Source organism: Pomacea canaliculata, linkage group LG14 (assembly GCF_003073045.1).
Source record: "Pomacea canaliculata isolate SZHN2017 linkage group LG14, ASM307304v1, whole genome shotgun sequence".
In the NCBI taxonomy this organism is placed as follows: Eukaryota; Metazoa; Mollusca; class Gastropoda; order Architaenioglossa; family Ampullariidae; genus Pomacea; species Pomacea canaliculata.
In genome coordinates this window covers 3,010,574-3,033,608 of record NC_037603.1, presented here as the reverse complement: position 1 = coordinate 3,033,608, position 23,035 = coordinate 3,010,574, and the positions used below count along the sequence as shown (strand labels likewise).

At 40.9% G+C, this 23,035-nt stretch overlaps 1 protein-coding gene across 5 annotated transcripts in view; it reads right to left on the bottom strand.

Moving 5' to 3' along the window:
- The window catches only part of LOC112555839 (disks large homolog 2-like), a 78,225-nt gene that overhangs the window by 36,504 nt on the left and 18,686 nt on the right, over positions 1-23,035 (bottom strand). For all 5 annotated transcript variants that reach the window (XM_025224373.1, XM_025224371.1, XM_025224372.1 and 2 more), the window contains exons 6-10: positions 13,375-13,477; positions 12,408-12,474; positions 6,016-6,152; positions 424-565; positions 6-129 (exon numbers count right to left, since the gene is read on the bottom strand). In XM_025224373.1, coding sequence (XP_025080158.1) covers positions 6-129; positions 424-565; positions 6,016-6,152; positions 12,408-12,474; positions 13,375-13,476 — 572 coding nt within the window. In that variant the 5' untranslated portion in view covers position 13,477. The remainder of the gene's footprint in view (positions 1-5; positions 130-423; positions 566-6,015; positions 6,153-12,407; positions 12,475-13,374; positions 13,478-23,035) is intronic.

Here is a 23,035-nt window from a genome sequence, read left to right as displayed (position 1 = left end):
CTTACCTGCCCGGCTCCTCAAGCTCTTCTGCTGCAATTTGTTTTGGGGGTGGGGGAGTTGGAGGTCTGAAGGTTGACATGTGAGAAGGGGCGGCAGCTGTTTGTGAAATGTGTCTTGGCACAACACTGTCTGCAAAACAGCAAAATCAAAAGGATGCACAACTATATCTGCATTACAATTTACATTGTATTAGGATTAGGGTGTATGTACACATGCACACACATGCAACATGCATACACCTAAGCAAACTGTATATGTAAATAACTGAGAGTTAGAATTGTCTTACATTTACTCTTATCTTGAAGATACAATGAAATATTTTTTGAGCCACCAGATTAAAAAAAGTTGTGTTTTTATATAAAAGCTGTTTCATTGCCTCACTTGTGCATGCACACACATGCATGGATTCACACATATGCAAACCTGTCTCATCCTCATGCGTGCTGCTGAGGTCTCCTGGATAATAGGATGGCTTTGCAATAGTGAGTTTCACCACATCTGCAGTTGATTTAAGAGCGTCTACTGCCTCTTCATGAGTCACATCCTCCAAGTTGTTGTCATTCACCTAAAAACAGGCCAAATAAACTATAGATTCCAATGCAGAATATGCCATAGCACACAGTTGTTGCAAAGTACACTCTATAATTGGAATAACCAAACTGTACATAGCACTTCTGATCACTTTACACCAGCACCATCTACTAGCCTTTAAATGCAATTTTCCCACCCCCAAACACTCCATCAGATGTCCTCCATCAAAACAAGTTTCCTTAACACAATTTGGGCCAGTCTTACACATTCCTTTTTGCAATACAATATGAACAAAATCTGAGTATTGAAATTCATTCCATAACAAAGATGATAAATGCATCAATTGTAACTTTTTAAGCTTCAGAAATTCCTCAGGTCAAGGTAGCCCTATTCTTAAAAAAAGAAACTCCAACCCAGCATGACATATGCTACGTGCTGTAGGAATAACTAAATAATAACTGTTGTATTAAATGCTGGTGATTAAAAGTCTATAATTTACAAGTTTATGTCTATTTCATAACTGCCTGTTCAGAATGTAACTAATCAGGCTGGGGAAGAATGGTTTAGGAATCAAACTTTAAGAAAACAGAAAAAACAATGAAGTGTGTTTGAATTTAACTTTTTAATTCAAAATGCAGTTTTAAATAAAATTAAAGGTAGTATTCATGTACCAAAGAAATAAACTGGGGTAAGGGAAAGAAATGCTTATTGAAATTGAGTAATCAGGCCAAGGAACTTCAAAATATACACTCCTCCTAAAAGATGGTGTAACAAAGGTAAAAAAAAAAAAAACCCTCCCACTCCAATGCATGCATGCATAAACAGTGTGTGCCAAATAAGCTTTTTAACTTAAAAACACATGCATACATGCACAGTATCTACCAACAAAGATGCAGGAAAGCTTGGCATTTACAAAATGCTTTCTACACATGTTCAAAATAAACAGCTAAAAATGACAGGATTGCCTGCTCATTCTCACCTCCTGCTTTAACTTATGGTATATTTCAAAAATTCTCCTCTTACCAACCAAACAGGGACAATTGTTTGTTAGAAATGGTTTTCATGCAGAAATATTGGTATGAAAGAGACAAAGTGAAAAAGAAAATGTGTCTATTCATGGTATTAACACCTGTTTACTCAAAACATGCTTATGGTGTCAGTGGTTCCAGTTTTTCTACTGACTGGGTTAACTACACTATATAATGCAGCAACACTTACTGATTACCTAGATGCTTTTTTTTATTCTGATTTCTAGACTATACAGTAATAACCAGAAGAATCTGCTAGCAAAATGTTTCTGTTGACTTTAGTCCCTGACTTCAAGAAAGAAAGCTACTTGTTAACAGAGTGCCAGCACGCACACATACTAAGCTGTAGCTGCAATGATTAGTCATGCAGCTAGAATACAGGAACCTCCATGCTAGAATGAAGTCTCTTCAGCAGACTAACACAGAGGGACCATGGCACTCCCAAACTGTGGCAAAGGAAGAAAGAATTCTCAGAAGCTGGGATCTCACTTAACAGTCATGGCTGCAGCAAGCGTGGGACAGTTGACAACTCCACATGGAAAGCCAGCTGCCAATCTGGGACTGAAAATGGTGAAGGAGCCAACATGATGCAGAGAAATTTTGAGACAGAAATTCTGAGTTACAGGATTTTTCTCAGTTCTATGCACCTGCCCTGTAAGTCTTTCATGCCAGGTAGACTCTACACTTTACTTGTAACACTACTCTGCCACCAAGATGCACACTGGACTTTGAACCCAAGCATCCATACCATTTCACAAATTCTTGTGTGCGAACTCAGATATCACCAACACATACGAAAATATGCATTAAATTCACTAAACAACAGCATAAATAAAATAGTGTTTGCTGCAGAATGCAAACAAAAATAAAACATGCCATGACACAGCTAAGCAAATAACTAGTGATTATATACACCCTCATTCTGAAGAAAAGTGAAGCGGAAAGGGTAAGATGTGAAAGGGAAGATCACATTATTGTATGAACAGCAAACTTTTAAGTGCCTATTTCATAAATCCTTCCAGTGGCTCTAGTTTTCCATTTTGCTAACTAGTCATGTTTGAATGGCTAGATAATCTAACAAATATGATTCCATAACTGACAATGCCGGACTGCCATCAACAGAAACTCTGTGAAGAAAATGTCTAACAACTTTGATCTTCAATATGATGCATCATGGTTAGCTGATATTAATGGTCTGCCACATATTTTTTGGATCTATAATTTTTTTAAACCTCAAAATATTTTGACTTTTAATTACTTTACGATACAACATCACTATCTACAATTCATTACTGGTCTTGGATGCATGTCTTTGTTCTTCACAGGATGTTTTCAGCATTTAAAGGAGCAGATCAACCAGCTCACTATTTGCTTCTGATTTCCAGTCTCATTAATAGAATTAATCCCTAACACCTTCATCCCCACCCTTCACTTTGAGAACATCAATAACCTGCCTGCTCTTTGTTTGACATCTACTTGTAAGAAGCAATAGATAAGCAAATAATGGAAGGGTTACATAGGCACAGCTTAAGTGCTGGCTACAAATAGTTTGCCCTGATAACTGAACTAAAACAGATGCCACTTTTCTTTAATACTCCATGTCCTGAACAGGTTATAAGGAATCTCTTAACTTGTTGATGATGGATTATATTAGAAACATTTCTTCTTTTATGAGACATAATTCTAAGGTCAAAGTTGTTTCTCATCTGGTGTGAAGATTGGATGCAGTCATCATCACCTAAGCTGATGAAATTTTAGGATTTTTTGTGCTTTTTTTAGAGTCTAAAGTGAGATAATTTTGTAGGTGTGCCTCCAGGGTTTTTTCTTTTACTTTTTTTTTACAACTTTTCCCAACACAGACTATGGCAAATGTCCTTTCAAGAAGGACTAGGACCTTAAAAATATGCACACACTCTCTTTTTTTCCCCGTACCCACACACCTCCCCACACACACACAGAGGACAGCAAATTCAGCTTAAAACTTCTGGCTCTCTGTCCATCACAGATGCTAGCTAAGCCACTGCAATGGGAATCCTGTGCCTGAACGGTAAACTGGTCTGCGCAATCTGATCTTCCACTTGAAGGAAGCAGAACAGGCAGGCAGAAAAACCTCATTGCCCTGTGCAGTGACTGGAGAGGGTTGGCTGCAGAGGCTAATCCCACGTGCTGCTGGGTCTGACATCAGCTCTCTCCATCAGGGCCTGCTTACTAAGAACCTTCTGTCCTCTTGAAACATACTTGCATATAATAAACCACCACCAATGCCATTACGCTTGTTTTCAATATAGTAAAACCTTTTTTTTAAGACCTTCCCGATTACGACCCCCTCTTAGTTATGACCCAAACATTCTTCGGGGACATATTTCACTACATGATGTCATCTCTACAATGACTACCTCCCAACTCAACATACTACCAACAGTTTATGCTCTATTACTTTTTAGCAAAGGTTGCATGTTAAAAAAAAAAAAATAGCACATTTAAGACCACTTCTGCCCAGTCTACATTATGATTTTCTGTAGAAATCATGTAAAATAATACATTTTGAAAGCTTGTTCTACGAGTCACTGGTCATTTCGACTCATACCATAGCACTTCAGTCAAAGCTACCATATCGTCCCAACACTGAAAGTCGGATTTATCCCAACTCAAAAGACGAATCGATCTTCAGTGACAGGAATAGCTATTAAGTTATTAACATCACATATTATCAACAGAGCCATATGTTGTTCAAACAAGAGCAGCTACCATCATAATAAACAAAAATGGCCAACCTGCAATACACATTCAGAGAACAAATCACACAATGGCTCATAATGTTTTTTTAAAACCCTTTGTCATCATTATTCTTCAGTTTAGAGGTTTTTATTAAATGTATCTGCAGACGTTCTGTTAAAACTTCACAATGACACAAACACTACTTTCTCTTAAACCAATTTTTTTTTCAAAGCCTTTGTCATCACTATTCTTTAGTTTGGAGGTTCTTATAATGTACACTAACAGTAAACAGGTGTCATTTCTCAGGCATTCATTTATCCTGGGCCTCTATTGATTCCACTTGCAGTGTTGGGATGGTATGGTTATGGCAGAATCAATTTGACTCAGGCAAAATGATATTTTGCACAGACTTTCATTTACTTGACCCTGAGTTGCTTATCCAGTAATGAAGGTCCGTGGATTTTTGGTTCAAATGACCGCCCCCCACCAAGCTGATCATTGCTGTCTCTTTACCAGAAGTTACCATAAAAATAAAATTATTTGACCATTTGTGCTTTATTGTGACTTTTTTGTTGTTGCAGGAATCACATTCAAATAAACAGTGCAATTTAAGAGAGTGCCTTTGTCTACCACAGTGCACATCTTGATTGATTGCTCTTACCTGAAGAAATAGTGCCCCTATAAATCTTTAGTACAGCCTAACAATGGCAGAATATGCATGACCAAGTGAAAGTGAAAACAATAAAAACAAAAACAAAACAGTATTGTAAGGTTTTTTGAAGAGCATTATTTCAAAATTTAAATAAACAAACTTGAATTTATAGGTGTCATGGTTCATGGAGTGAAGCCAGACTGGTTGATCTTCCTACTACAACCCTTATAAGTTTCGATCCAACTTTGGTGGATATTAGCAAGTCTTAATAGAGAGATTTTACTGTACTTGTGATTGCCTGCCTTGCCAAATTGCTAGAGCTACCTTATTCTTGGTTTTAACAAACAGCGAAAAATACCTACCTGATTGTATTGGGAGAAATGTAATGTAAAATTATATTATACATATAGATTTATTATATACACTAAGCTTGGTTTCACAGAATATTACAAAGGAATTTCACAGATTCACCAATGTTTTTGCTTGTTTGTTTACTATGAGAATAAACAACGTATCCCTTTATTCTATATAAAATGCATTGATTAAAAAATCCACGTATTTCAGAAAAAGTGTAAAAAGTTGATAAACACATGCAAAAGATGATTTGCAGAAACATAAATGCATCCTAAACAAGCTGTCTAAAAAGCACTTTCCTTTAATTCTTACTAATTGCAATTGCACTCTTAAAAAATATTTTGTGGCATTCGGTTCACACCATTAAGAAAGGTGTAAACGTTGCTTATAGTACTATTAAAAATAATGAAAAGATCTACTTACAGACCTTTAAAAAGAGGCTACCAGAACACAAAATGCAACAGAAAAAGCTGAAGCCAAAGCTAAAACAATAATCAATAATTACACAACAGCCTGTAAATAGCTGAACAATATATTTAAAAAAAATAAGAAAGAAATGATTAGATGTAAAAATAAATGCTTTTTTGGGTGAGAATGAATTAACAGGCACTAGGACTGTGTGCTGACAGTCTGTATAAAATACAGTCCTGCTGGACTGTTGTGCCTACATTTTTTTGCTATTTCATCTTTCTATCATCTTAGGGAAACACACCACAAACACATATTACTCACAGCAATTAAACGGTCATTCACAGCCAGTCTACCGTCCTGCTCAGCTGCACCGCCTTCAATTATCTTTGTGACAAAAATGCCGTTGTCCCCAGGAATGTGTTGGTTACCCTTCCCTCCTGCAATGCTGAAGCCCAGACCTGAACCACACACCAAATACCATAACAGCAAAGCAACAAAAATTAACAAAGTAGCTTTTAAACAAGCAACCAAATGTAACCAAATGGTAAGAAACAGCATATCATAACTGCATGTGGTAGTGTGTAAATATGCATGTGCATGCACCAACATGTACACACACAGGCATGCATTTAAAGATCTATATATAAATATATGTACATACTCAAACATTCACTATCAGACTTTTAAAACAATCTGCTGTGTACTCCTCCTTAATAATGAGGAAGTGCCCTGTGTGTCCAGTCCTCTATGCCTCTTCCTTAGAAAAATACACTTGGATTAACCAAAAACGATGAAGCAGTTGAGCTGAAAAATCAAGAGGCACAGAGGAATGTAACTTCACATCCAAGGTTATTCATGCATGTGAACCATGTACATATGGACCAATTCAAGTAAGCTTCTCATCTGGCCTTAAAGGAGGAGGGGGAGTGGTTACAGCAGTTTGTGCAACTCCAGAAAGGAGAAAAATCAGAAACTGTCTGCCCATGATCAATCCCGCGAGGCCTAATAGACTTGGAACTGGAACCAATACCGGCTGAGGTCTATAGATGCGAGGGCAAGGCTCCAGAGACTGTTGCCTACCAATGGTCAAAGAGCTCATTAGTTTTCTGCTTTAATACTAAGTACAAGACATGAAGAACTGTGAATTCTCTGCAGGTTTTCCTTACCCTCACCCCCTTTTTCTTCTTTTCTGATTTGGTGCTTTAAAGGAACTAGAAAAAGATGTGTTGGACACATGCAGAAAATTTTGTGTGAATAGCAGTTGTTGAGCACTACCTTTATTAACCATTTACAATGTTTGCCTTTTTTTAAAAAAAAAGTCAAGTCTTTTCTGTTGTGTGTGTGTGCACACACATGCGCCTATGTGTGCACTGACCATGCTTGCCCGCACAGTGCCGCCTGGAAACTTGACAGGCTAGAATGACCAAGAAGCCCTCAACCAAAGAGAAGCCAATTTTACTCAGGAAAGCAATGCTGGTCCAAGCTGCTGAGGTGTGTGATCAAATGTGAAGTCCTAACGCGACCAACTAGACCCACATGAGCAGAATTAACAATTCATGAATTCGATTCGCTGGCTTCCAATGGGTAAACCATTTTGCTGGATACTGCAGTCCAGGAAGTGAGTCTTGCAGTGTTCAATTAAAAAAAAATAAATTCAAGTTCTGGCCTAATTTTCTTAAATAAAACAAAGCTGAAGCAATGCAGATCTGTTTAGCCTTTGCCTCTTCACCTTTATCTAAAACCTGATGTCCTTCATGACTGGCCAGAAGTCATGTGGCATACTATTCAGTATCCCCAGTAATAAAGATATATTTAGTATTTCATAGTCTCACAATGTCACACACCTGACTATTGGGGAGAAGGGAAAAGCTACAAACAGACTGAATTATTACGAGCTAAATTGCTGTTTGTGTTTTCTACGGCCTGTTATTGAAGCATAGGGACCGAAAAGCAATGGGTTTCTTGGTGCAGCCAAGACAGCATCCTATGCATCTTCAGACCTGGCTGGCACTAGTATTACAAATGCAGACAACACATGGCTGCCTTCTTTTTTTTTCTTTTTGTTGTCACCCCAACATTTTGAGCCCTCAAAAAAAAAAACCCAACAAATTAAGACAGGCAATTATGACTCTTCAACATGATCTGAGCTACAGCTGCAGAGGATGGAAGGAATAAGTAAAAAACCTAAAATGTTACTTGATTTGAATTGAAGACTGCAGTGCAAGAGTTAATGACTAATTATGAATGGATAAAATAAATGGATAAATAGCAAAATAAAACCCAGTCACCTGCACATTCTTGTAGATTATCTATCCTTTTTATCTTTTTTTTACCGTTACCAGTTCCAACCTCTCCAACACACACACAAAAAAAACAACCTTGATGTATTGTATTGGGTTTGCAGGTAGACCTAGGTCATGCATTTTCCTGCCAAATTAGTCTCTAAAACTCAGGGCATTTTGCTGTTCTTCTGATCTTGCCAAGAATTAGCTTTTGCCCAATATGCAATGTTTCATGTCCCTGGAATTTTATGCAGATGCTTTCATTCTAGAAAATCACTATGGACATGAACACATGCAATCTAGGCACGCAAACACAACAAAGGTCTAGGACCTCCTTGATGATCTCAGAGAAGAAATCATATTTTAATTCACATGTTCTTCTATCATTGGCACAGCTACTCTGACCCCCTTGTTTATTTCAGCAAGGAACAAATGGGGGACAGAGTTTGATTTTAGAGCTGTCCCAGCTTGTGGCTAAGGAATTAATTCATTATTTCAAATGCATGGTGTGGGTCTGTTCATCATTCTGAACCCTCAAGTATGCTTGTGCCAAACCCTGTTTCTTACAGATAGGTTAACTATGATATCCTTCCCTGCACCCACCCACCCACTTTCCATAGGAAAATGACTGTTCATTGAGCCATCACCTGCACCTGTCACCAATCTGAAAAGTATTTCTTACAAGTGGTGGCTGAAGTGGATATGGGTAAAAGCAAAGTAATTATTAATAGCGATAAAAGAAAAATGAAGGCAGGGGAAGGGTTTTTCAGCTAATGCTGTTAAGTGCAATTAAAACAAAAAATCTTTAATGTCTTCTCATTCTCTTGAATATATATATACACATATGCATCTATGAAAAATATATTTTACATGGAAAACTATTTCCTCTTTTTTTTTTTTTAAATAATGGCTATGTTGGCTTCTTTCATGCTGGAACCTATGTAAGAAGAATTTTTAAAATCAAACTGTTTTCAGTTATTCCATGGGTTATTTCCATAGTTATTTCCTAAAAATTCACCATCCCCACCCCAGAATCAGTAAAACAGCTGAGACTAAAAACAGCGACTGTTACCAGCAGAGGCTTCCTGGCAAAAACCACCACACACACACAGTGCTGCTGAAAAACAATGCTGCCATAAATTGTCTTCAATAAACTATGCCTCCCGCTAGAATGACACCGGATCCCCAATTTCCATCCGATGTGTCGCAAAGAAAGGTTTTAAAGAAGTCCATGACTTATCCGTAACTGTGACCAAAATGGCATGCATTGCCAAGTTAAATAAATCATTCAAAAATAGCTGCAACGGTCACTTTCCGTAATTACTGTTTATAAGGTTTCTCTGTGTCGTAGAATACGTTTGATAATTTTGACTTTTTCAGTGTTTTCATGTGAATAAGAAAGCAGCATTTAATGATGATAATTTATACACAAAATTGCTGGTAACCTCAAAGAAATTTCTTGCTGCACACTCTCTAGCATGTGTCATAATGGCAACTTTTATTTGCTACTGCAAGGATGGGGGGAAAATTGGTATTTTACACCAAGCTAGCAACTAAGGCTAAAGACAGCCCTGTAAACAGATGTCACATGCAGAGAAAGAACAATGAGACAAAGACAAGATCTGAACCCAGGACAGCTGATCTCCACTGTATTGGTGACAAGCACTAACTATTGCACAACGTGACCAGTTACTTAGGCAAGTTCCAAAAATGATTTTATGCAGGCCCATCTCTCCAATCCTGAACAAAACCCTTATATGACAGATTCTTTCCCCCCAAACAGTTTGTGACAATAGGACCGTACTGACATGAATCAAAAGAACTGTTTTGCCAGTATTTCAGAATAAAATGCTTCAAATCATCCACCATTTCTCCTGGTGTGGAGTAAAAAATGGCTTCCAACTGCACCACCGTATGATTGAAATTCTTCAGAATGATCTTATGAAAACAGTCTCCCCAAAGATTCTGTGAACTTATGGCACAAAAACGAGCAAGACTTGGCAATCTGGAATAGCATGCATGGTGGATGGTCATGAATATGCAAATAGCTAAAGATCATAAAAGGCCATGTGTCTTTCTCTTCCATGCCCAAACAATGAGGACCAAAGCAGCTAAACCATGCCAAAGTTTTTCCATCAATATTTTTTCCTCAAAAACAGGTTTGGTTTAAAACTAAAATAAGCACATTCACAATCTACAATGATCTACAAGAATTTGTTTTTAGGTACATAATAAAAATAACCAAATAAAATTGATAAAGCAATGATTATGCAAGAAAAAGGTAGGAGTGTGGTGACAAGTGATCTCATTCACTAGCATTTTTTTTTTAAATTACAGCCAGTTAACCTCTCTTTCTCCTCACTCTCCCACAAACCTGCCTTGTTAAGGCTCTTACTAACTGCCTACCTACTGCCAGAAAGGAAACCACAAACTGTAGCAGACTGAGCTTGTGATCTAGATGTCATACATACAACATGCATAACATGTTGATGCTAAAAGTGGAGCTGGAGGTGACAATCACCTGTAAATAGCATCTGTGAAATTCCTGTGCAAGGGTGTAAAAAGCTGGTGCCAACTCAAAAAAAAAAAAAGACTTGTAGTTTGGAGAATATCCACATGGCTATCATGAGTGGTTTCTGCCTTCAAGGCAGCAAACACTCATCCAATGCCCACAATAATATTATCATACTAGTGGGTAGTTTCTAATTTTAAAGCACATACAACTCTCCCAGTTTCACATTTCTACTGAAAAATACAGTTTGATTAAAACTAGTTTACTTTGCAACAATATTATTATATCTTTGACGATTTCTGTTTCTTACTGTGTCATATCAGCCCATGCAAGTGTGCACACATGTGAACACATACATACACACACTCTTTGTAAAAATATTAAATCTGAGCCAAGTTTTATTTTTGATGTTTCATATTAGATCATGCAAGTGTGCATACATATATGCACAGTCTGCAACATATTACCTTTAATCACATTTTGTTTCTAATCTTATTATATTATTATTACATAATATTATATCTATGCCAAATTTTGTTTATTAATGTTGCAAGTTGGCACACATATGAACACATACATGCACACTTTGCAAAACATATTAAAATTTGATCCAAGTTTTCTTTTTAATGCTTCATATTAGATCACAAAGGTGTACATACACATGAACACATACATGCATCTTTATAAAAGTGCACCTGCACATGCATGCAACATGATAATAAGACCTGGTAAAACAGCTGATATTTCAAGAATGCCAGGTGAAGCTTAGAGGTAATGCCAAGGAAATGTTGCTATTTTCTATGCCATTCCATGAAAGTTTGCTGATATCATCTGGATGCTAATTTGTGAACAGTAATAAGAATTCTTCTTGCCAAACAAAAGAAAGCAAGGAAATAGATACCAGCACACAGGGAGGGAGGAAAGGTCGGGGATCGGGCACCCGAAAACAGGAAAGGTTCAGATTTGTTCACCTGCGAACAAGCAGGTGGGCGACAAAGGTGATGCTTTGATTTCGGTCGAGCCTACTATTACTCTGGTTCTTTCTTCCTGGACCCACTCTTTTATGGAGTCAGTGGGGGATCCTATTTCGAAGGTACGCATTTTTAGGAGTAGCTAATTATGATCAGACTTTTCTGAAAGTACTAAGTTTTTATGTTCTTGTTGGGTACTTACCACATTCATCAATCAATCTTTATTGTCTGTACCAGGCATAATCCAGGACAGAAATTTTTCTTTTGCTCACAAAATAATTTATATATATGAACATAACATATATTCATAAACATACACACCCATATAACGACATTTAACACACAAGCATACTTATACCATCTCACACATACACATGAACTTCATCCAATGCATCAATGTCTGTCCCCTCTGGATTAAGATCCTATCAAGGATCAATGAGGCACTGTCGATCTTTCAAACATGTGAGTGGTGATGAAAGTGAACCATGAATGTTTGTGACTTCACTGCGAAGAAAGTTTCCTGAACTAGATGATGTAATTTCTCCTAAAAAAGTCATAATGATTGTTTATGAATGTAATGATGCTATGGTCTAACATGTCCCCTACATATGAATGTACTATCGGATATAGGCCATGCACTGTCTGAAACTAGTATGAAAGGAAGGGGGGGTTCTGCTGTCCATATGTGCTCAAACCCAGGGACCGCCATATACTGGTGAAGGCACCATAACAAAAAGAGTATTCTATAACCGGCAGAAATTAAAGACAAAGATTGGAAAAGAAATTCTTTTTCAATCACAGAAAAATGCAATCAATAAATACAACCTAAAGCATACAGGAAAGAATTTATAATGAATGCTAGGGAGGGGAAAAAAGTCAACACTCATGCTAGAACAGCGCAAGAGATGGATTGCAGTAGGTGGATTTCTACAGTTCATATAATGTTACCTTTGGTCCCCTTCCTCAGTTCAATCTCCATCACATTTTCTGTTGGTGCCTTTAACCGCTTGACATACTGTCAGGAAACAAGAGGTAAAATTACACCCTGATGTATGCACATTGATCAATGATATTTTAATATTACAAAAAAAAGCAAAACCAATACACTCCTTTCCCTCTACAGCAGGGGTGGGCAATTAATTTTCCCAAGGGGCCGCATGAGAATTGGGATGGTTTTAGAGGGCCGGACTACTATAGTTAACTGAGTTTTATCCAATACTGTATATATAGGACCAGCGGGCGGTCAGACACAGGGGCCGGCCTTTGCCCAGGTCTGCTCTACAGAACTAATGAGTAAGAGAAGGGAAGGGGGGGGGGGAATTTTTTTACGCCGTAGTGCAACTAAGGCTATATTACGGCAAGCAGCCAGCCCTGTAAACAGATGCCACGTACAGAGAAAGAACAGCGTGCCCGAGACGAGAAATGAACTTTCACTGTATTGGTGATCGAAACTGAATATTTTTCTAGTGCCAACTCAACCTTGACTTATTTTAATGTCTGAACATGAAACATTAGTCTCTTTTACTGAGCTACTTTTTTGTTTGATTAGCAATATCATAAAATGAATGACTAAATAATACTGACAAAAATGACTGTTGCAACCACTTTAAAGTAAAATGTCATCAACGATACCCCTCACTTAAATTTTGAGAAACAAAAATGACTCCTAAAACCATCCCAGATTTACATGCCAAAATCAAGTTAATATATTTATAACTCTCGTTTAATTTATATTTTTTTTGTTTTTGTTACTGGATTTGTTTGTTTTTTTATAAAATAAAAATCTAGAAGTCCATAGAGGCATCTCAAGGACAAGTACCTGGAATTGGAAAGATGGCATCAACAGAAAGAGGATAAAGCAAAGAAAATTAAAACCGTTTTGTTGGAAAAAGACTGCAAGCAGAAAAAAACTTACAAGAATAACTCTGGAGCCAGCTTTCTTGAGAGCCTCGACGGCTGCTGTGTGAGTGGTATTTGAAACATCAACATTTCCAACTTTGACAATGATGTCATTCATCCTGAAAATACACAAAACACAGGATTATTCTTCTGAGATCTCTCTTTGTCTCTCTCTCCCCATGTTTCCTGTAAATGGGAAAAAATATTCAGCGTGAAATGTTAGCAACTCCTTGTTACTTAATGCAAGAAACTGTCAAGATAACACTTTTGATTTTAAATGAATCATTTATTAAAGTCTTCTATTTATGCCATTATTGTGACCCTTCCCATTAACATAACTCCTTTATGATGAGTTTTGAAGTAGGGTTTTCTATGGATGGTGGAGTTGGAAGAACGATGCTCATTTGATTTTTTAAATGACAAAAATCATCTACAAATGAACAAAGGCATCTGACTAAGTGAAAACTTGTTAAATAGTATAAAAAAGCATGCAATTAAATTTATTCGTCACTCAAAACCCTATAGCATTCAAAAAAGTGAAATAAAAGAACATAGTCATGCATGATTGGAAACACTAAACCCATTCATGAGAAATCAACTATTTTCTATTAGCATGTGTATGCTGAATGTGCTTGTGAATGAAATAGACTACGGGCCTGTTACTAAGTGTAATGTATTTATAAAAAAAAAAAAAAAAAGAAAACCCATTAAGAAATAAAACTAGTGTGGTGGCAACAACAAATTACAGCTTAAAATTAACATAGGGTTGGGGGGTGGAGAGGAGGAGGATTGATGTTTGATACCAAGCCAGCAACTAAGGCTATACCACAGCAAGGCAGCAAGCCCTGTAAACGGATGCCACATGCAGAGAAAGAACTGCATGCCCGAGACAAGAGCTGAATCCAGGACAGGCCAACCCCACTGTATTGAATGACTAGCGCTAACAGTTGTGCCATCGGACGGCCCTAAATTAACACAGGGCAGTCAAAACATACTAACTTAAACTGCAACTGCCATGACACAGGAGACATAAACATAACACTGCAATTTTTCTTTTTGATTTCTGACAGTGCTGGTTCTTGCCACTTCTCCAATCCTCAATTTGGTCTCGAGCAAACGGGCGCCTTTAACTACCTGTGTCTGCCTATGACAGTCTGCTTGGCAATAAAGTCTGACGGACGGCCCTTAACAGCTTCCAGCTACCGAAAGATCGAAATTTTGGGTGTCAGGGAGAGATCCCATAGTTGAGAAAGAGGTGTGAAGAGACGGTTAAGCGGAGGACACCAAAAAGAGCGCTTGGATGGCAAGGGGGCAGGGATGGAAAGTGGGTAACAGAGGTAGGAGCGCAGCAATTGTATTCTTGATTTATGTTCCGAGAATCAATCCCATCAAAAAAACAACAAACTTCATCACTGCAATCTGAATAAACACCGAACAACTTTCTCAATCACACCAGCGTCAAAGCATTGATCTCGGGTACCTCCCACCCTCTTCAAACTGGGGGGGAGGGGGAAGAGGTGGGAGGGGACGAATCTTCATCGGTCGACGCGCGTCCCCCTGTCCTCTGTAACTCCTGAGCCTAGCGGGTGCGGAAGAGTGGGTTAGCGGTCGGAAAAAGACGATGTATTGGCGATGGAGGAGGGAACCTTTTTTTAAACCTGAACGAAAGTGACAGCTATTGGAAATTTGACAATGTATCAAATGAGGCCTGTAGGAAGCGTGCCGATGAGATCGAGCCGTAATGTCCTATGTGTCCATTTTCAGACCTGTCTGAAAGTTGAGCCCTGGCTAAGTTTGCCACTGATACCACCAGAGATAAAACGTTCAATGCACGGCTTACGAGTGTCTTCCCCGTTCTTCCCACCATCACCCATTCCTCGGTGCATCATGCAAGACGAATTAATGGGGTGCTCAAGTGTTCCGTCAACAGAATTCTGTCAGCTTGGAGGACGCGGGAAGACATTACTACAAAGTTGCTCGGTAAGCACAGCTCACACAATTTGCTCCTCAGGCAGTCACTGCATCCCAGCCTTCACTTCCATCGAGCTTGCACAAATGCTTCCATTCTAAGCAAATCATTACAACGGTGTTGAATTATTATTATTGAAGGCTTTTCGTGGCCCTCTATAAGTGAAAGGTCTTCCTCTAACCATGTTCCGTGACCTGCATGAGGCGAAAAAAGCAGTGAAAGTCGCAGATGGCGCTTTCCTTGACAACGCAGCGACACAGCCGTGCCTCATCGTGAAATGACAGAATGATGCGATAAGACAATATGAAGGCGTACTAAACGATGACAGCTACAACTAACGGAATCGTCATGAAACGATAAAACAATATGTGGAAATACGCTGAAGTACACAACACAAAGATTATGTTACTGATACAAATCGTGATTCATCACAAAATCAGATAAACCACTCAGAAAATTTTTTAAAAAATCCAATCCTGCCTACCCCACAGTCCCTCCATCAAACAACCCCTACCCCATTCAAAAGTTTTTTTCCCAGCATACCTCATTATCCGAACTTCATACAGGATGGGAGGAGGCATACGGCTGCCCCCACCTCCTCCACGCAACGATTCCTGCAGAGGATGGCGGCGGCGACGACAGTGGTGAGACATGTCGCTAGCCGAGACCAGGTCGAAGTCGTCAAAAGAGCCCGACCTTCCACCATCGCCAGCACCACCAGCAGCTGTAGCAGCAACAGCAACACGCCAAGCGCGTTTTCCCCGCCACACACGCTGTTGGCGGGGCCTAATTGAGGTGCCCGCTTCGGCACCGGTGGCTGTTTGCACCGATTGTCCATCCAACTCCCGCGCTTTTTCACCAGCTGCTGTAGCATCCTACTCCCCCCCCCCCGTAATTTCTTCCCCCCCCACCTCGCTCTCTTTCTGATGTTTTGAGTTGCAGACACCACTGGCGCACACGACACACCCCAGCTCTTCTATCCCCACCCAGAGACTATTCTTTCTGTCGTTGCTCCATTTCATCAATTCTTTCGCGCGTGTTCCACCTGTCTTCCCTTAAAAAAAAAAAAAAAATCCGTTTCTCGTCTAGAAGCACGCGCCATGCATGTTCCCCACCACCAAACATCATGCCCACTCCCCCAACACTTGCCTCCTCCCATCTTCTAACCATCTTCTAAACACCCGTCAACTTCTTAGCCTTATCATGCGCATATCTTTTTTGAGCGTGTCCATCATTAACCACTTTGAGTTGGTCGGTTTACGAGGCCGACTTGGTGGTGGGTCCGGGCAGGAGGGGTGGGGGGAGTAGAAAAAGAACAAAAAGGGGCTTAATCGCGGATGCTCCCTTTACCACCCCAACATCCTCCCACTGCATGTTCGCTGATCAATTATTCTGACTGCTGTATTCAAAGACGCAAACTTGCTGTGCTCATCGGCATCAAATACCCATCTCCCCGTCGGCAAGCAAACCTTGTCACCGGCCCAGCTTCTGAGGCTACCACTGACTGACAAAAAAGAAAAAAGTACGCGCGTGTGTGTGTGGTTGAGTGGGGGAAGTCATCTCGGTCTCATAGATACAGCTCGTTCGCGTCTGCCAGTGCCGCTTGTCAAGCCTTTCCGCGCTTGACAGCATCAAACAAACACCTTCGTCGTACGGCAATTCTTTCCACCCGTTGTTTTTGTTTTGTATAGTCTTTACGCAGAAGTTGTAAGCGCTCTGACCCACGAGTCAGCTTCAACGGTACCAGTCTACGGCGCGGTGTGATGCTAGCGACAATGCCAAAACTAAGGCCAGGTGATGAGGATGGGGGCCTCGGGTTTTATTGGTTACAACATCTAATCCATTACTTTTTTCGCCTGTTGAAACTCTTGACAGAAGGAACGAGCAACTATGTAACTTTAATGGAGAGCTATAATGGGCAGGGAAGGGAAGCTGGCTGGTTGGCGGTGTTTTACGCCGATAGCAGCGGAGGTTGTCCACCACCCTGTAAATAGGTGCCACATCCACAGAAATTACGGGCCCGAGACGTGCTGCGAATCCACAACCCAAGAGACCAACTGTCGCAGTGACAAGCGTTTAAATATTCCGACATTGGAACAGCTTAGAGAGATACAGAGAGAGTGTGTGTGTTGGGTGGCAGGAGAGGGGAACACAAGCATCAGTAAGAGCTCTCCATCCACTTGTTAAAAATGTGTCTTTGTTTCCCCAACGCGTTCATATGTAAGCTCTCTCGCCTATTAGACCCTCCTCTCAAGTCAAGCTGATCAATTTTTCAGGTGCTTACGACGTGGACGGGAACCAGCAGTAAAGCGAACACATGGTGTGTGCTGGTCATTAAGCAAGCAAACGCGACGATGCAACATTTACACCTATTGTCTGCCCCCCAGGCACTTCTCCCCCCTCCCCCACCTCCACACACACACAACGGGAACATTCGCTCATAAACGTTTCATGAAACGCGACAAGGGATGCCGCCTGTTTAAAACATCACACCCATCAGGCGCCAGAACCCAGTCCTTAAATGGAAACCTACCGTAATCGAGAAATGCAAGGGTACGGAATAGGTCGGGAATGCCTATGTATGAGACAGTGTCGGACGCGATGGGAATGTGATAAAAGGAAGGGGAAAGTGAGGGGGGAGCGAGGTGAGAGGAGAACGCGACAGCATGTACGATGTGTGACAGTCACGTGGTCTGTGGACTAGTTTTGCTCTAATCAAAGTTCGCTATTCCAGAGCAGGGTTGTATATAGGCTTATAGCACGTATTTGCGAAAAAGCGAGAACAATCCTATTCTGTAGGATGTAGGGGGCGGGGAGGAAAGCTGGCAAAGGGACAGCACCGCGAGACAGGCAGAACGTCAAATAAAAACGTCAACCAGAACAAAAAGAACGACAACGATGGCAAATACGACGAAGACAGCGGAACGCCTGCGACATCCCAGGTCGGTGCCATATTGCCGAGGGCCTACCGTCCAACCGTGACGTAATTCGGCCATTACTTCCGGTCAGAAGCTGGTTCAGTCTGGGGTTCGGCGTTCGGAATTAAACGCCGATCGGTCACCAACTTGTTTCGCATTCATCGGTTATCTAGCTTTTATATTTTAATCTGCCCAAGCCTTCAGCTGACAAATGGAAAATGGCTGCTCCCTAAAAGTGTGGGTCCCAAAGACATCGATGCAAAAAAAAATATATAAATATTAATAACAAATAAAAAGCGCCAGCTCGGCGTTACTGAGTGGAATATTTTCCTCGTCTCTTTCGATGCAAGAGCTCTGCCAATCATCGGCAAAAGATCGACTAATTCGATTACTTCCCACAACACCCTTTCCCACCCTTGTACCCGCTTCGCGATTACGTTCCAACTCGGGTCTTGAATCACTTATTCTTTTTTTTAAAACTTGGAATAGACGCTGATCGTAAGCGCTGCTGAACCAGGTTCAAAGATCGTCAGAATACACGGCTTAAATCAAGAAGGCCCAAACGAAGAGAAACGCTTAGAGAGGAACATTCACCGGACGCCTTGCGATGTCTTCCTGCCGAGTCTGACCGTCTGTCGTATTTGTTGTGCCTGTTCTCTTATGTCCTTGTACCTGCTGTGTCCCCGTGTCTGTCGCGTTTGTTGTCTTCGTGTTTGATGTCTCTGTGTCTTTCGGGTTTATCATGCTTCCGTGCCTCTTATGTCTCACGTCCGTTTGTTGTATCTGGTGTCTCCACTTGTTCCAGACTTTATCTCTTGAGTGTCGTGTCTGCTTTTTCTTTCGTACCAAGTGTGTTTTGTTGTCTGTATGTCTGTCGTCGCGGTACTGTCACGTGCGGCAATACCGATGAGACTGACTGACCAAAACGATGACTTCAATTGAAACTACGCTGTTTTACTTTTTTTTTCAATATTTACACAGCAGCTTAATATGTTACACTTATTTTTCACCTGCTGAGGCCTGCTCATTAAAAAAAAAAACACCATGAAAAAATCACATATCTTTTCTGGCGACTGTAGGCATGAACATGCGTGGGTTACGCAACTAAACAATGAAGAGGTGATAACGACAGCTCCAGTAACCATCCCTAAGGCGCACACCATGGTTCTGAAAATTTTTGTGACGGCCGGCGGCGAGTGCACAGCAAAACATACAATTATGCCATTCATCCCCATTACGTAATCTGACCAGACAAGATAAAGAGTTGAAACAAAAGCCATTTTCTTGGTCTTCTCCCTGCGTGCCACGGCTCTCCCCCAACAAAACAAACAATGTAGGGAACGCATGCATTGTATCATTGCAGCGTTAGACAAGCTGGCATAAATGCAACACAGAATTTCAAGACATTCGCGAGTCTCGTCCCGTACGATTTTTCAGCGTCCCGTGAAGACGCTAGACGGCGCCCTTACATTCCAGCAGGTCATCAAAACCACGGATGTGAAGAGGGAAATGCGAGCTGCTTATCTCAACACGTGTCCACGGCCGCTCTGGCGCTGCCAGGAGGCATGTCAACAATGCTGTACCCGCAGGACGAGGACAATAAACAATTCACAATTGTATCAGGGAAGTAGCAGCACCCCCTCCACATTGTCTACAACAGCAAAAACAACGAAATCGCTGGTCTGGCAGGCACAGCCCATTGTCCGCCGCCAAGCTCCAACTCCCAGGGGTCGAACCTTATGCAGTGCGCATGCGAAAGCCGTCGATGGCGGAGCCACGAGGGTGACACCATCAAGAGAATTTGGCTCGTGAGGTGGCGAGGTGGCTGGTCGACATGGAGGGGGTAAACACCGCAATTAGCACTCTCCCAGCAGGTGCCCGCGGACGGACTATCACAGAAAGCTGCAATCTTTACAGCCTTTGTGGATGGAGCATCACCGAACACCGCATTTTGTAGTTCTTATCAAGTGTTCGCGAATTGTACAAGCATCGCAATATGTTCAGCTCACAACAAATGTTCACGGATGGGAACTCGCCTAGCCGCAGGGCTCCCCCTAACTTGACGAAGTGCAGGAATTTATTGCACGGCGCACCCAACTTCTACCCCTTCTACAGAAAACCAACAGCAGTGTGTGAATACACTAATACACTGCACATTCGTCAGCCCAGCTACAGAGGCCAGCATGACCGCTAGATGCACGTCGTCTGTCCGCTGCCCCTTGATTCTACCTCTTGGAGATGGCTGCCGGAGCTTAAAGGCTCTCGAGGGAAGACGAAAGGCTGGCTGCGGTCACCACCATTTTCAAGCTCTCTCCAAGGACCCTAATGGTAGATACACGACTCTTTAATAGTCAATAAGGGTATAGGTGACTGAATCCGGGTTGACAAAGAGGGTGACGTGATAGGAAGGACGACACAAATGCTCTGTGCTCTTCTTCCTCTTGCCTACTGGAGCAGAAAGCTCAGTGTCTCAAAAAGCCGGCATTAAATACCAGGACATGAACGGCAATAGAGTCTCAAAAGCCTGTGATGCCTACCGGGACACGAACAGAGACAGTGCCTGAAAAGCCTGCAATGACTACCAGAAGAAAAACGGCAACAGCGTCTGAAAAAACTATAACGGGAAGATCTGTAATTTTTCCATTGTTGGTCCTGTTAAGAATTTAACAGTTATGTCTCTTTTTACTCCAGGTCAGTGATCTGCATTCACGAGGGAAACCGGCTTAGATTATAACATTATTTATGCCCTTCGCTTCCTTCCAGGAAGATGTCCCGTTCTCCATTCCACTTCAGCACACTCGTTCAAATAAAAGACTCACTCTGTTTATCTGATGCAGACATCCACATGCAGGCAAACACAAGAAGACTGGAAGATACCTAAACATCAACGTGTTAACAAAGATAGTTATTTTGATTTTTTTTTTTTAGTTTTTTTCCCTGTTGTATAGTTCCTATACATCATTTGTTAATGAACTACAAATAGACATAATTGTTAGCCACTTCGCCACTTGCTCAAACCACACACACGCACACTACCACCACCTATTCTTTCTAGCCTTACACACGTAATGTGCACCTGCAAAAAAGCAGCTTGAAAGTACAGTGTAAAAAAAATTATTAAACAATAAAACTATTTGTGCTTTGTGCTGTCCTGGGAAGTCTTAGCAATGCAGGTTAAGCCAGTGTCTTTGTTGCAAGCAGAAACACGCACGCACATAATGCACAGGCACGTCCCTGTGCCTCTAAGAGCCAAAGACAAAGGCTGTCCTGCGCTGGTGCCGCTTCCTGTGCAGTTGCTGCGCACGGCCACATGCTTGCAGTGACAGACACGACTGCCGCTTATAACACCAGCGCGTCCGTGCAGGACTGGTATTTATTCTCGCGGCATGCATGTAACAGTGAATCTAGCAAACAAAATCACGTCTCCCCCACCTCCCCTTCGTCTTCTCTTGCGCAATTAACTGCCTCCCTTCTGTGTGCCAAACTCATTTGCATTATGGATCTGACCCCGTGCAGCAGGAAGGCAGGGGAGAGAGCGAAAAGTAATGAGAACCGAAAGGTTCCATGTAATTGGGCTGTTCTCCATTCTCAGCTGACGAACTCTTAATCTGACATTCGCGAGGCAAGAATTCACTTTTGAAACGCCTTTGGAGAAGCTGAAGAATACGAAGACGTGAACGGTGACGGAATGGGCTTGGCAGCTACAGACTGTCAAGCTGGACCTTGAGCGTTAATTACTGGCAGCAACGCCAACAAAAGATGTCCGGTGATGCAGCTGAAACCGATGAGGATGAACAGGTACAGGGTTCGTACAGGCATGACCGAAGAAAGTTCCAGACTTTTTCCAGTCCCTTCCAAACCCTTTTTCACATTTACTTTAACATCTACATAGGCCGACTATTCTGGAACCGATTACCAATTTTCAGCCAACATCAAAGTAACTTTTTCAGCGCGATTTGACTGGCGCATTATTTACGGAAGTAAAACAAAAGATGCGCGCATGGGAAGGATGACCGATCTGGCGTGTATGTGAACTGAAACCTACTTAGCACGCATGACAAAGATGGCTTCTTCGATAATAGAATGTCACTGACAAATCTGTGGCTGTCCACTGCCTGCGGCCATGATCTCTTGCTGCTGCTAGCTTTGTAATAACTTTGACACGCTTTTTAAATATTACAAAATTTTCAGAATGCCTTTAAAAAATGAAAAGACTATAATTTTTCTCATAACTAAAAAAAAAAAAAAATGGCGACGCTTCTTTTTTTGTTTTGAAAACAGGAGACCGCCAATACGAATACTTGTGACGAATAATCCTGCATCCAGTTTCGCCGTTTAAAAAAAAAAAGTGTCGTACGTCCCGTTTGTTTGTTAGTTGTTGGTTTTTTTAAAACAATACACAACCTTCGCTTTAAAAAGTTAATAACATCAGCACAGAATAGGTTAGAGCATTTAGATTGGGTCATTTCCCTCATCCTTTTACTTTCGAAATCAAAATATTTTCAATTATTTTACAAAATATTTACCAGTCAATTTATTTTTCATGCATTCCCTCAACAGTCTTCTTCCTTGCAAAAAGAAACGCCAAGTGATATTTGCTTTTATATCTGATTCGCTTTTTTTTTAATTACTGCTTTGGTGTATGTGGACTACATCGTCTGCCGTTTGCCTCATTTTCACTTTTAGATGTAAAACAAAAGAAGTGTAACAAGTTTGCACGCGATTTAAGATTTAGTGCACAAGCAAATAAAAAATCAAAACTAAAAGGCCTACTGGAAACTAGGTAGAGG